At 53.6% G+C, this 11041-nt stretch overlaps 6 protein-coding genes across 6 annotated transcripts in view; 4 read left to right on the forward strand and 2 right to left on the reverse strand.

Annotated features, from left to right (window-relative positions):
- ASPZODRAFT_163556 (hypothetical protein) overlaps positions 1-592 on the forward strand; it is a gene marked incomplete at its 5' end in the record, with an annotated part of 1187 nt that extends 595 nt beyond the window's left edge. Inside the window, one exon of the mRNA XM_022726632.1 lies at positions 73-592. Within this exon, the coding sequence (XP_022586281.1) occupies positions 73-515 (443 nt within the window). The 3' untranslated portion in view covers positions 516-592. The remainder of the gene's footprint in view (positions 1-72) is intronic.
- A 381-nt stretch (positions 593-973) lies between these two features.
- On the forward strand, positions 974-1934 carry ASPZODRAFT_2107952 (hypothetical protein; the record flags this gene model as incomplete). The annotated part of the gene is made up of 2 exons (XM_022727712.1): positions 974-1166; positions 1228-1934. The coding sequence occupies 2 exons, from the start codon at positions 974-976 to the stop codon at positions 1635-1637; spliced, it is 603 nt and encodes a 200-aa protein (XP_022586282.1). The 3' UTR covers positions 1638-1934.
- A 77-nt stretch (positions 1935-2011) lies between these two features.
- ASPZODRAFT_12582 (hypothetical protein) lies at positions 2012-4428 on the reverse strand (the record flags this gene model as incomplete). The annotated part of the gene is made up of 5 exons (XM_022721442.1): positions 2012-3848; positions 3915-4066; positions 4122-4201; positions 4270-4332; positions 4392-4428. The coding sequence occupies 5 exons, from the start codon at positions 4426-4428 to the stop codon at positions 2012-2014; spliced, it is 2169 nt and encodes a 722-aa protein (XP_022586283.1).
- Positions 4429-4785: 357 nt separating this feature from the next.
- On the forward strand, positions 4786-7036 carry ASPZODRAFT_127905 (hypothetical protein). The gene is made up of 2 exons (XM_022721865.1): positions 4786-4913; positions 4977-7036. Exon 2 carries the CDS (start codon positions 5256-5258, stop codon positions 6645-6647), a length of 1392 nt encoding a protein of 463 aa, XP_022586284.1. The 5' UTR covers positions 4786-4913; positions 4977-5255; the 3' UTR covers positions 6648-7036.
- Positions 7037-7092: 56 nt separating this feature from the next.
- Positions 7093-9242, forward strand: ASPZODRAFT_12584 (hypothetical protein; the record flags this gene model as incomplete). Its single annotated transcript, XM_022721444.1, has 2 exons — positions 7093-7099; positions 7177-9242. The coding sequence occupies 2 exons, from the start codon at positions 7093-7095 to the stop codon at positions 9240-9242; spliced, it is 2073 nt and encodes a 690-aa protein (XP_022586285.1).
- Positions 9243-9433: 191 nt separating this feature from the next.
- On the reverse strand, positions 9434-10628 carry ASPZODRAFT_127907 (hypothetical protein). Its single transcript, XM_022721866.1, has 2 exons — positions 10015-10628; positions 9434-9954 (listed from the first exon to the last, which is right to left on the reverse strand). Exons 1-2 carry the CDS (start codon positions 10452-10454, stop codon positions 9771-9773), a joined length of 624 nt encoding a protein of 207 aa, XP_022586286.1. The 5' UTR covers positions 10455-10628; the 3' UTR covers positions 9434-9770.
- Between the last annotated feature and the right edge of the window lie 413 nt (positions 10629-11041).

Below are 11041 nucleotides of genomic sequence, written 5' to 3' on the forward strand. Positions count from 1 at the left end.
GGCTTCTTTCTTGAGTTCCCCTGGTCTTTCATTCCATAGAACGCTAACCTTTCTGCCTGCCCATTGAAAAAGTCCTTTTCGAGCCAGGGACGTCTGAGGAAGTAGCGTCCCTCAATGAATGTGCATTCTTGGCGCGGCTGTCGGCTGCTGGGATTTCCCCCGACATCATCTATGCAATATGGAACTTCAGAGAACTCTTGGAGGAAGAAGCAGCGTATAAGCATAACGCGGCTCTGTACAGTGCCAGCATGGCAGGCGCCTCTGTGTGGATCATTTATGCCGGGCAGTCGCTCTTCAAGGAGGTGGTCCATTCCCCGCGTGCTAGCAGCCTCAATGAGACTTCATGGCGAACCGGGACACTCTACGACGGTCCTATTCTTGGCTTTCCGCGTTGGAGCTTCTGGCGAAAGACCCTTGATGCTGCCAGGGAAAGCCCACGAGTCGGTGATGATACTCGCGTGCTGACCCAGAAAGCGGTGGAATTGATGGATGTGCTTGAGCGGGCAAACAAATGAATGGGCATCAATGGCTTGATTGTTTGATTTTACGACTGATCATTGTTGTGTGTAAATTACCAGAATATCATTTCAAGACCTACTAGGTACCCTCGAAGGAGTGGGTTGAAGAGTAGGGCGGCAAGGGGAATTTCCTCGACGAATCCTTGCTTTCATCAATATTTAATTCGTCAATTATAACTCCACCAATATATGCCATGAATAATAATATAGTAAAGCTTAAATCTAGTTACCAGGCAGCTCTGTCACCGACTTGGCTGCCAACTCAGCATTTTGTGCATTCGGGGCTAGCTAGACCAGCCTTTGGGGGCATTCAAGCCCAGCTCAATTTTCTGTGTAAGCTGTTCAGGTGTCAGGGGTGTCAGGAGCAGGGCCTGTCGGATCCGACTGGGGTAATAATTTCCCCGAAGCCTTTTGCTCTTCTGCTCCGAAACCAGCGCTGTATCCAGGTCTGAATTATGCCAGTGGAAGATGATCGCCACATTATGATGCGGGCCCCGGCTGGCTGCGGCGGTAAGGGCGGCTGCTCTTATGGACTGACATTGGGGAAAGAGAAAAAAATGGAAGAAAAGGAAGAAGAGGAAGAAGAGGAGGGGGAAAAGAAAGAAGAAGAGCAGGAAGAGGAAGAGGAGGAGGAGGAGGAGGAGGCCGGTCGGTGTGGTGCAGCAACCACTCACTCTTAACATTCACTGCTGTTCAACTTCACACACAGCCCCAGCAGTCCCTGCAGTGAAGAAGCATCTCAGATCAGTCAAGACAGACTTGGTCCTCCTACTAATAGCCTATACAACTGCAGTTTTGATTGTACAGGGCGAGACGGAGCTGCTGTACACTCCAAATTCAATAAGTTGCTCTTGTCCCCAGAGGAACCAAGTCGATTCGATGGAAATTACTCCCACTAGCTACTGCGTACCTGAGTTACTAACGCTTTACTTGGGCATCCTACAGACTCTGTCCAGTTCCACTCTTATCAATGAAGGATCCTCTGGTCGGACAGTACCCGCCGATCCAGCCCAAACGCCCGTCTCCAAACACACGAATCCCCGACCGTCTCAGAAGGAGCACCGTCCGCTCGAAGGGGAGAATGAAACGCCATCCATGTCTGGGGTCTCTGCGATTTAATGTTGAGAATGCTCCAGGGAGACCGACGAGTTATAATCACTGCATAAGGCGAGGCTAAAGTGGGTTTTTTTTAAGATTCGCTGTGGACCGTCTGGAGTCTGGATGGAACCCACCGTCCAGTAGTTCACGTCAGATTGATTGGCGAATCCCCCAGCGCTATGGCTGCTGGAAATTACCTTGGCAGGGTAGGGTGGGGGATGGAGAGCTTCTATTCAAAGATCCATGGAGCCAGATGAGGCTTCATTTTTCTCTTGTCATCCGACCGGAGAGGGAAAGTGAGCGGTGTGGATTAGTTTTGTAGGCTTTATGTACAAAAGGACAGAGTCCTGCAACAATACCCGTATGTGGTGTTCTATTCATAGCAGAGGAAATTGCTACCTCTTGCGGCGGAAGCGGAAGCGGAGATCCTCCTCGCTGTCCGAGTCCTGGACTTCACGGGTTCGCTTCTGCTGCCGGAGGGACGGCGGTGGTGCCTCACTCTCTGTCCGAAGGGACCGTTGTGAAGTGGAGGTGCCGGTGGCCTCGCGGCTCAGTATCGCATCGCGAGGCCCGCTGCCGCTCTCCACGGCGCCCGGGTCGGGGCTTTTGCGGATGCTAACCCAGTGGTGTTCGCCGACTCCAAACTCTTTCCTGACGACCTCCTCCAGGGGAACGATGACCGTTTGGATCCGCTGCCGGGTGTGACTGGGGTCCCCCTTGCGTCGGAATTTTTTGAAATTCTTGCGCCCGTTCCATCTTTCATCCCAGCGGTCCCGATCATCTGTGAGGGGTTCGCTAGGCGTTCTCGGTTTGATGTCCATCTCTTCTACGATGGCAAGGTTTTTCATCTTCTCAACGTCAACATCTTTGAGAGAGGCCTGCAAGGCTTCTTCTTCAGCCTGTCGACGCTGGTGGGCCTTCTCTTCAGCAGCTTCTCGGTGCTGACGGGCCGCCTCTCGAACGTCAAGCTTCGGACGTTTCGGTCGTGGGAGACTCTCTTCCTTTGGGGAGTGCCCGGGGTCATCTACCTGGTGTCGACTCATCTCAGCCCGGTGTCTCTTCATCGCCTTGGCGCCGGGGAGCAGAGCAGAAAGAACGTCCTCTTCCTCGTTTTCATCAACCATCCTGTCCGGCTGTGTTTGTTCCTCCGGAATAGGTTCCATCGCTACCGGTGGGACTGAGTCGGGAATAACCTCGTCATCTTCCAGCGTGTAGACAGGGATTGAATTCATATCAAAGCCATCGTCGAAATTCTTCACCTTGCTGACAAAACTGCGGACTCGTGGCCGTTTACTCCCCGACCTGGAGCGTTGCGTCGGTTCTTCTTTAAGGGATAGTTCGGGTGTGGGTTGAGAGGCTTCATCGTCAACCACTTCTGTAGCTGAAGTTTGTGTAAGAGCACGTTGCGAGGAGGTACCGGCTCCGGCCCCGGCCCCGGTGTCAGATTCTTGGGTCAGGTCCGGTTCCGAAGGAAGAGGACGACACAACGGAGCAGCATCGTTGCCCAAGATGGCGTCGAGGAATTCGCTCTGCTCTATCACACGTTGATCGATCATGACTGCAATCTGATTGCTTATCTCAATGGACCAATTCTCATAGCGGCCCTTGGAACGAAAGCGCACGAGAACAACCCCTCCAGGATCGCTTCTCTCGGCACCTATGCCTTTACCGCCAGAGGCGTTCCGCATGAATTGTACTATCTCCTCGGCGGTGGTGACACCGTCCTCAACCTGGTAGAAGAGGGCTTTCCCATGCCCATTATTGATCGATGCCTGAAGGTTCTCAAACTGCATACTGTCACCAAAGACGAACGTGTATCCTTCGAAAATGTTCAATCGGCTTGGATTTGGTGCAAAAGCGTCAGCCGATCTTTGGACCGGTTCTTTTCCAGGTGGTGGGAGATGCTCCATCGCATCCGGCCAGGCAGAGTCAAAGTCAGACTCGAGCGGAGACAGCGATTCAATGTTCTCCAAGTCGCTGGGTGTTGCGGCGTACACCACCGCATCGAGGAAGGACTCTTGCACAATGTATTTCCCATTTATCAGCGCTTGTAATCCCTTCGCCGTATTTCGTTTACTCTGAACAACATGTGTAGTCTTATCGACGAGATATGGAATGACGGTCTTGATATCGAGATCCTCAAGTCGGGAGCGCACGTGGACCAGGGGGTCTCTCACTTTCAGTTCTTTCGACGATAATGAGAAGCTGAGCACAGTCGGTTGCCATGTAATCCTAGATTCGATAGAAAAGCTAGATCAGCCGCCGAGTATAATCGTAGCAGCATCGCTGCATCCATACCTCAGGAGGTGTTGGTATTTCCCGATCTTGATCGTATGCTCCTCGCCGTTGAGCTTTTTGCTGTCCCCTCTGATCTGCTCCCCGTTGACGATCGTGCCACATTTCGACCCTTGATCAATCACTGAAATCTCAGACCTCGCATGGATATGTGACTGGCGTCTGTCAGCCAACAGTTCTCCGAAACGGCTCTTTGGTGTGTGTTCCTACCCCGTCTCCCGGCTTCACTGGTGATACCTCGATCACCATGTGCTTTCTGGAGATGGAGGCATTCCCGATCGCATGGCGGACTACACATTCCCAAGGTGTTAGCAATTTCCCAAATTGCACCGAGACTTTTTCGAAACACCATGCTTACCTCCATCCTGCCGAATGCGACCGAACAGATACTGCTTCCCCGGTTTGAGCCACACGCGTTTCCCTTGAAGGAAAAGGTCAGCGATAGCGACTGCAGTTCAAACTAGGCCAGGCGTAATCTACCTTCCAGAAAATCACCATCCGAGTCGAGAATCCACATGAGGAACGATGGCTCCAAAACTGGCCATTTACGACTGCTGCGTCTTCCGCACTTTGAGGAGCACGTCACGGGGTGCGACGCGTGATCACGTGATAGCGCAATTTTATAGCCCGCTTGGGACTAGGCAGCAACGCGTATTTGGATATTGAACGATATTGAAGTTTTTCCTGGCTCTCGGTTTCAAAGGCTAGCAGAGAGGCCTTTATTTATCTCATTGCATACTCCCAAACCCAATGCTTGTGTATTTGATCCAGAATTCCGTGTTGCCTTGATCCTCCGCGAGGTTGAGTACTTCACGCACGCTTGCTCGGCGGTTCCTCGCCTGCCTTATGGAGTAGGCCATGGACGCGAAGGGTGGTGACCCTGTAGAGGAAACGGACGAAGTTGACGAGTCGAGAACCGAGAGTCATGACCGGACCTTGAAATATTCGCTGTTGGGGCCTTCTCTGACCAAGGCGGGGCAGGATGCAGTCGACCAGCAGAAGGTTAAACTCGCCGTTTGAAAGGCAAATATTACGTCGAGTATCTTCTCATAGTAACAAATGGACTAGGTATCGGAGATTATCTACAATGCATCCAAAGGCTCCAAGTTTTTCAACCGCGAACAGGAGCGTGATAAAGTGCTCACGGCGAAGATTGAGCGGATCCTGAGTGCCAAAGCACGCCTGGAACAGTTGGACTTGTCGCAGGACCTGCGACGTGCAGACGAATATCTAGCGCAGCTGGAATTGGAGCGTGATTTGTCACAGCATATCGTACATGTGGACTGTGACGCCTTCTTCGCTGCCGTGGAGGAATTGGACCGTCCCGAGTTGAAGGCTGTGCCGATGGCCGTGGGCAAGGGTGTGTTGTCCACTTGCAATTATGAGGCCCGAAAGTTTGGCTGCCGTAGCGGCATGGCCAGCTTTGTGGCCAAGAAGCTGTGTCCACAGCTGATCTGTGTGGCCCCGAACTTTGACAAGTACACGGCGAAAGCAACTGAGATTCGCGCCATCTTTGCCGAGTACGATCCGCTGTTTGAAAGCGCGAGCATCGACGAGGCATATTTGAACATCACGCCATACTGTGCGGAAAATCAAAAGGACCCGCAGGAGGCGATTCAAGAGATGCGAGCCGCGATTCTCGAGAAGACCAAGATCTCTGTTTCCGCCGGGATTGCAGCCAATGCGAAGCTCGCCAAAATTGCTTCAAACCGCAACAAGCCGAACGGCCAGTTCTTCATCCCCAGTGACCGAGCCGCCATCATGGATTTCATGAGAGATCTGCCCGTTCGCAAGGTGAATGGGGTGGGCCGAGTGTTTGAGCGGGAGTTAGACTCGATGGGGATCAAGACATGCGGCGATATCTATCCCCAACGAGCATACCTCACGAAGCTATTTGGCGAGAAGGCATTCTATTTTCTGATGCAATGCTATCTTGGCTTAGGCCGAACCAGGGTTCAGCCAGTGGAAAACTACGAACGCAAAAGTGTAGGCACGGAGGCCACCTTCCACGAGATTGGAGGCAAGGAAGAGATCCGCGCAAAACTCTGGACCGCCGCGCAAGAGTTGGAAAAAGACCTGGCTCGTGCCCAAGTCAAGGGTCGCACCCTGGTGCTGAAAGTCAAGCTGCATACCTTTGAAGTATTGACCCGTCAGATCGCCCCCCCGAGAGCTGTGATGCTCGCCAAAGATCTATACGCGTTTGCTCTTCCCATGTTGGCGAAACTCGAAAAGGAAATCCCAGACCTGAAGCTCCGACTGCTCGGTCTTCGCTGCACACACCTAGTGAGCACGAAGAAGGTGGGCATTGAATTCTTCGGCGCAGCGGCCGTCAACCAGCAAAGACCGACCGCAACCATCAGGCAAGGCAATGCCGGTGCCGAAGAAGCGTTCGAAACTGCTGCTCGCGAGGAGCTGCAGGAAGACATGAATGAACTGGAGCAACTCAGCCAGGAAATTGCAGACCTCCCCGAGCCGAAGCCGTCCGAGTCACCAAGTGAAGACTCGCCAGCGTCTCCAGCACTCCACTGGGACTGTCCCATCTGCTCCCGGCCACACCCAGCAGACGATAAGGTGTTCAACGAGCATGTGGATTTTTGTCTGTCGAAGCAGACCATCAAGGAAGCCGTGCAGGCGGCGCCCGGCGAAGCTCTCCCAGTGCTTCCCAAATCACGGAAGCGCAAACCGGGCTCAACCACTACCCCCGATCCTCGCCAGAAACGGCTTTTTTTTACATGACATATTGGTCCGCAGCTATTCATAGAGACTCACTCGACAGCCTGGATAGTGACGTCTCAGCCACACTTGAGGTATGTAAGCGGTGAACCTTGCCTTGTAACTATATACACCCTGCAGACCAAACCGTGTATAAAAACACCTCAATCCATCACAAGACAGAGCAAAATTTTTCCCTTTCCTAAGCCTTTTTGCCATCTCCACCCGAATGTCATACTGTAGATTGTGCGATGCGATCGGTTGAATACGGACAGGGATGGATTCTAGACCAGCCGAAGATCCGAGCGAGAAAACAATTGCGACCGCAAGGAGTGCAAATACAGGATTGTAAGGGTAAGCAGTATTTTGTCCAGATCCGAAGTACTGTAAAGATATTCCAAAGTATATATACTCATTAGCAATAAAGTCATTCTTTACTGTTATTCTTGTGACTCCGTCGAAGTAAATCATGAAATGTGGCACCAGCACACGCTAACCCCTCTAGGCGATGATGTTTTTCGCCCGTGTCGACAGCAGATCTGATTCCCCCCAGCATCACGGATTCTTCCTGCCTGCCCTCACCATCTCCCTCAGCAGTCAATCGGCCTGTCTGACCATCGACCCTTCGGCACTCGCAGCTCCTGGCCGGTGCCACCATGCTCGCAGCCTGCCGCGCGGACTCGCAATGCCATGATTTACACTCGTCGTCGTGTCCGCCCCTCGAATCCCGCAACTATGACCTCCGATAAACAACCACAACAGAAGCCCTTCACCCCCTCGCTCAGCGCCGCCTTCCACCGCTCCAACAACAAGTCTCCCTTGACTCCCAAGCTCGCGACCGCCAGCACTTACCACCACTCTCCCCGATATCCCAGCTCCGAGCATCCCTCCGCCCTCTCCTCCTCCAGAGACGACCTCGTGCCCACCGCCGCCACCCCGTGTCCGGTCTATCTCGCCGCCAACGTCACCCCGCGCTCTGGTCCACGGAGTAGCAGACGCGATGGGGTTGTGTCATCGCCGTCAAGTGCCCAGCATTCTCCACAGCCCTCCATCTCGCAGCAGCAGCAGCAGGCCTCGCTTAGGAGCAATGGCGGAGGGTATCGAGTCGAACGCAGTCCAGTCCGCGGGACGGTACGGTCTGAGCCGTCGCGAAATTCCCGGCCAAAGACGGTGACGGAGAACAATAATAACACCCATAACAGCAATGGCCAGTACCTCTTCCCAGGCCCGTCAGCACCGCAGATGTTCTTCCACGCGTCGGATGCCTGGTCGGCAACGGGCTCCGACTCGGACGCTCCTCGACCCAGACCATCCGTCAAACCGCCACATCCAACTACTTTTATCTACGCCAACGGCGAGGAGGAACAGAAACCGCCTTCGTTATTGCCTACCAAGGACTCGGGAAGCACCGTATCGTCGGTGAAGCGGCGCTCGTTTGGGATTCCTCGTCCCACGGCGACCGGCAAACAACCGCACACCGCTCCTTCGCCGCACTTGAAATCGCCCAAAGTCGTGACGGATGCGTCGTCTCGGCTGTCGTCAGAGGACGCGAGACCGCAGATCCACTCGCTGGTGGGCAACCCGGTCGAGAATATTGCGACTTTACAGACCACCTCCTCGCTTCTAAACAGCTTGCACGACAGGCAGCACCATCCTCCCACCTCCCACCATGCCAAGGCGGTTAGTATTGACCTGGGCAATTTTGGGTCTCCTCCCCGTGAGCGGGAGGGCCTGCGCCCCAGTCCCCTTCTGGCATCTCCATCAGGGTTAAAGAACAACCATTCAGATGAGTCAGTCAGTTCTGAGCCAATCACCGGTCTTCGACACCGGGTGTTTAGCAACGGATCTACCGTATCGCTGGTAGACACGCACTCGCATCTACCACTACAGAGCCCCGTTCGGACCGAGACGCCACGCCTCCCGGCCGTTGATCCGGCCGTCAACGCCCGCACCGAACGCAAGATCCTCGATCTGGAGATCAGCAACTCTTCACTGCTAGCCATCAACCGCACGCTGGAGCGAGAGATGCGCAAGCAGAATGCCGAGCTACGCCGCTACCGTCGCCTCAGCCGGTCGGGCCGGCTGTCCGTGGCGGCGGATTCCACACGGTCCTTCTCCGGGACGGCACTGCCAGCCTTCAGTGAGGGCGATGAGGCGCCGGGCAGTGAGCGCTCGTCTTCCCGCTCGCCAGAGGAGGATCCGAGCGAATTCAGCGACGACGACGAGGAGGAGGAGGAGGACGACGAGGACGACGAGAACTCGATCGAGGACGAGAGCGTGCTGAGCCCGGAATCGCTGGCCGAACACGACGCAAAGCACCGGGAAGCCGACGAGAAACGGTTCAAGATCGATCTCTCCAAGCACCAGGAACTTCTTGTGGACAGCCAGAAGATGAACCAAAGCCTGAAACGGTGTCTGGGGTGGACGGAGGAGCTGATCAAGGAAGCCCGCAAGGCCCTCGAGTACCACGTTCATATCAGCGACGTGGAGCTCGGCGGTCGCGTCCTCTCGCCGGAAGAGTTGCCGGACGGGGGGGAGAGCGGACGGGGTCTATTGAGTCCCTCGGCTGGGCTGCCGACCATGTTCTCTTCCGATCTGGACGAAGACTTGTCCATATAACAACTTCCTTCTCCTTCTTTTTCTTACCTTTCCTTCTTTTATTTCTTTCCTTCTTTCCTTCTTCCCTATCATTCCTTTTTCTTTTCTTTGTCTTTCTCTTTCGCTCATACCCAACAGCCTCTCTTCTCTTTCTTTCTCTTTGTTTATCCGGCTCTACCACAGGCGCGATCTGCATCACGGCGTTTGGTCTAGACTTTCCGCGGCATCGATCTCTTCTCTTCTATTTTCTCGGACTTGTTCTCTCTCTCCAGCCCCTGCCCTTGAAGCTTTTCTGTGCCGGCTGCACAGCATGTATACCGGCAGATCTCGGACCACGTTGATAGATACCCATGCACATCTCTAGCTGTACCATTAATAGACATATTACTTTATAAGTATAGCCTAAGCTAAGACTGTAACCGAACATATGATACGTATTAAATTAACTATGAATAGACAAGCATAGGATTAACCATCATTCATCCTCATATTGTATTATTCTCTCCAATCATTACTCCTTCCAGCCATTATTCCAGTCCATCGTGAAGGCTATTCCGACGCGACAGCCTCACTCTTGGGTTCAGCATCAGCAGGAGGAACAGGTTGTGATTCGGTAGCAGGGGTAGTTGTTGTCGCGGAGGTCTCCTTGAGAGAAAGATATCCCGGCCACTCGCTCTTGAGGACGTCACAGACGGCGAGGATGGTGAGGATGAAGAGGGCCATGAAGACGAGCCTAGAAGATTAGCTTAGTTTTCTTCTCTCCTACCGAGTACTAGAATTTTGGAAATCTTACCAGAGTAAAACGGCGAACGCGATGATGGCATTGATGATATCAAAGACGCTGGTCTCACCGTCCAGGATGGAGGCGATATCCGCAAACGAAGCGAGCCAGAAGACCATGGTAACGAAGTAGAAGATGATTAAGCCGGCAAAACACCCCTGGTTCATCTGCTTGGTGACGAGGACGCGCTTCTTCTCCGCGTACCACCAGGGGAGGACGGCGGCGACGACGGTGCCCAGCACGGTCCAGATGGCGGAGAAGAGCATGAAGATGGTGATGGCGGGCGCAGAGCCGTGCACATGCTCGTCGTAGCACGAGTAGAGCGTGCACTCTTCGACAGTGTAGGACTTTGTGTACAGACTCACCCCGTACGCGACGAGGCCGAGCTCGATGATGCCGAAGACGAGCGCCGTGCCCAGCAGGGCGGCCAGAGTGATGTGGAGGGCCAGCATGGTGAACCGCTGCTTTGTACGGAGTAAGTAAGTAGTAGTAAGTAGTAAGTAGTAACCTGGGTTTGGTCTGGCATCTTCTTATATTAGTAGGCAGATAGATCAGTAGTTAGTAGTTAGTAGTTGGTACTACTGCTGCTGCTCGTATTGAGGCACCTCATAAGCACTTAGTCCCTCGGCGCATAAGATAGCTCCAGGTTTTCGATTGTTATTGTCACCGGCGATTATCAGTCTCCAATTGCATCTTCGCTGGCCTTGCTGATTGCCATATTGACCGTTCACAAACCAGCACGAATCAGTACAAGCTAAGCGATTCCGAATCCCCTGGTCGTATCGTTTCAGCCACGGGAGCCGGCCAAGACACGCTACAATTTGACCAAAGATTTGGGCCTCAAGGTTCGCGATACACGTCTGTGAGATGAATTCAGGGTCTGCTTGGCAAAGGGTCGTAACAGGGTCTGCTGATCCCCGCTGGTGAGGCTTATACTCTGTCTGCTTTGTCTGGCAGGATCAAACCGGGCATTTTTAGGCGAGATTCATGTTGGGCTGATAGGCTGGACAGCGTCATTGATAGACAGGGATGCTGGTTA

The sequence above is a fragment of the Penicilliopsis zonata genome (genome assembly GCF_001890105.1).
Source record: "Penicilliopsis zonata CBS 506.65 unplaced genomic scaffold ASPZOscaffold_1, whole genome shotgun sequence".
NCBI classification, from domain to species: domain Eukaryota; kingdom Fungi; phylum Ascomycota; class Eurotiomycetes; order Eurotiales; family Aspergillaceae; genus Penicilliopsis; species Penicilliopsis zonata.

Coding starts and splice junctions, on each gene's coding strand:
- ASPZODRAFT_127907 (XM_022721866.1), bottom strand. CDS start 10,454: ATGCTGGCCCTCCACATCACTCTGGCCGCCCTGCTGGGCACGGCGCTC. Junction 9,955..10,014: donor GCGTTCGCCGTTTTACTCTG/GTAAGATTTCCA, acceptor CTAATCTTCTAG/GCTCGTCTTCATGGCCCTCT.
- ASPZODRAFT_127905 (XM_022721865.1), top strand. CDS start 5,256: ATGGCCGTGGGCAAGGGTGTGTTGTCCACTTGCAATTATGAGGCCCGA.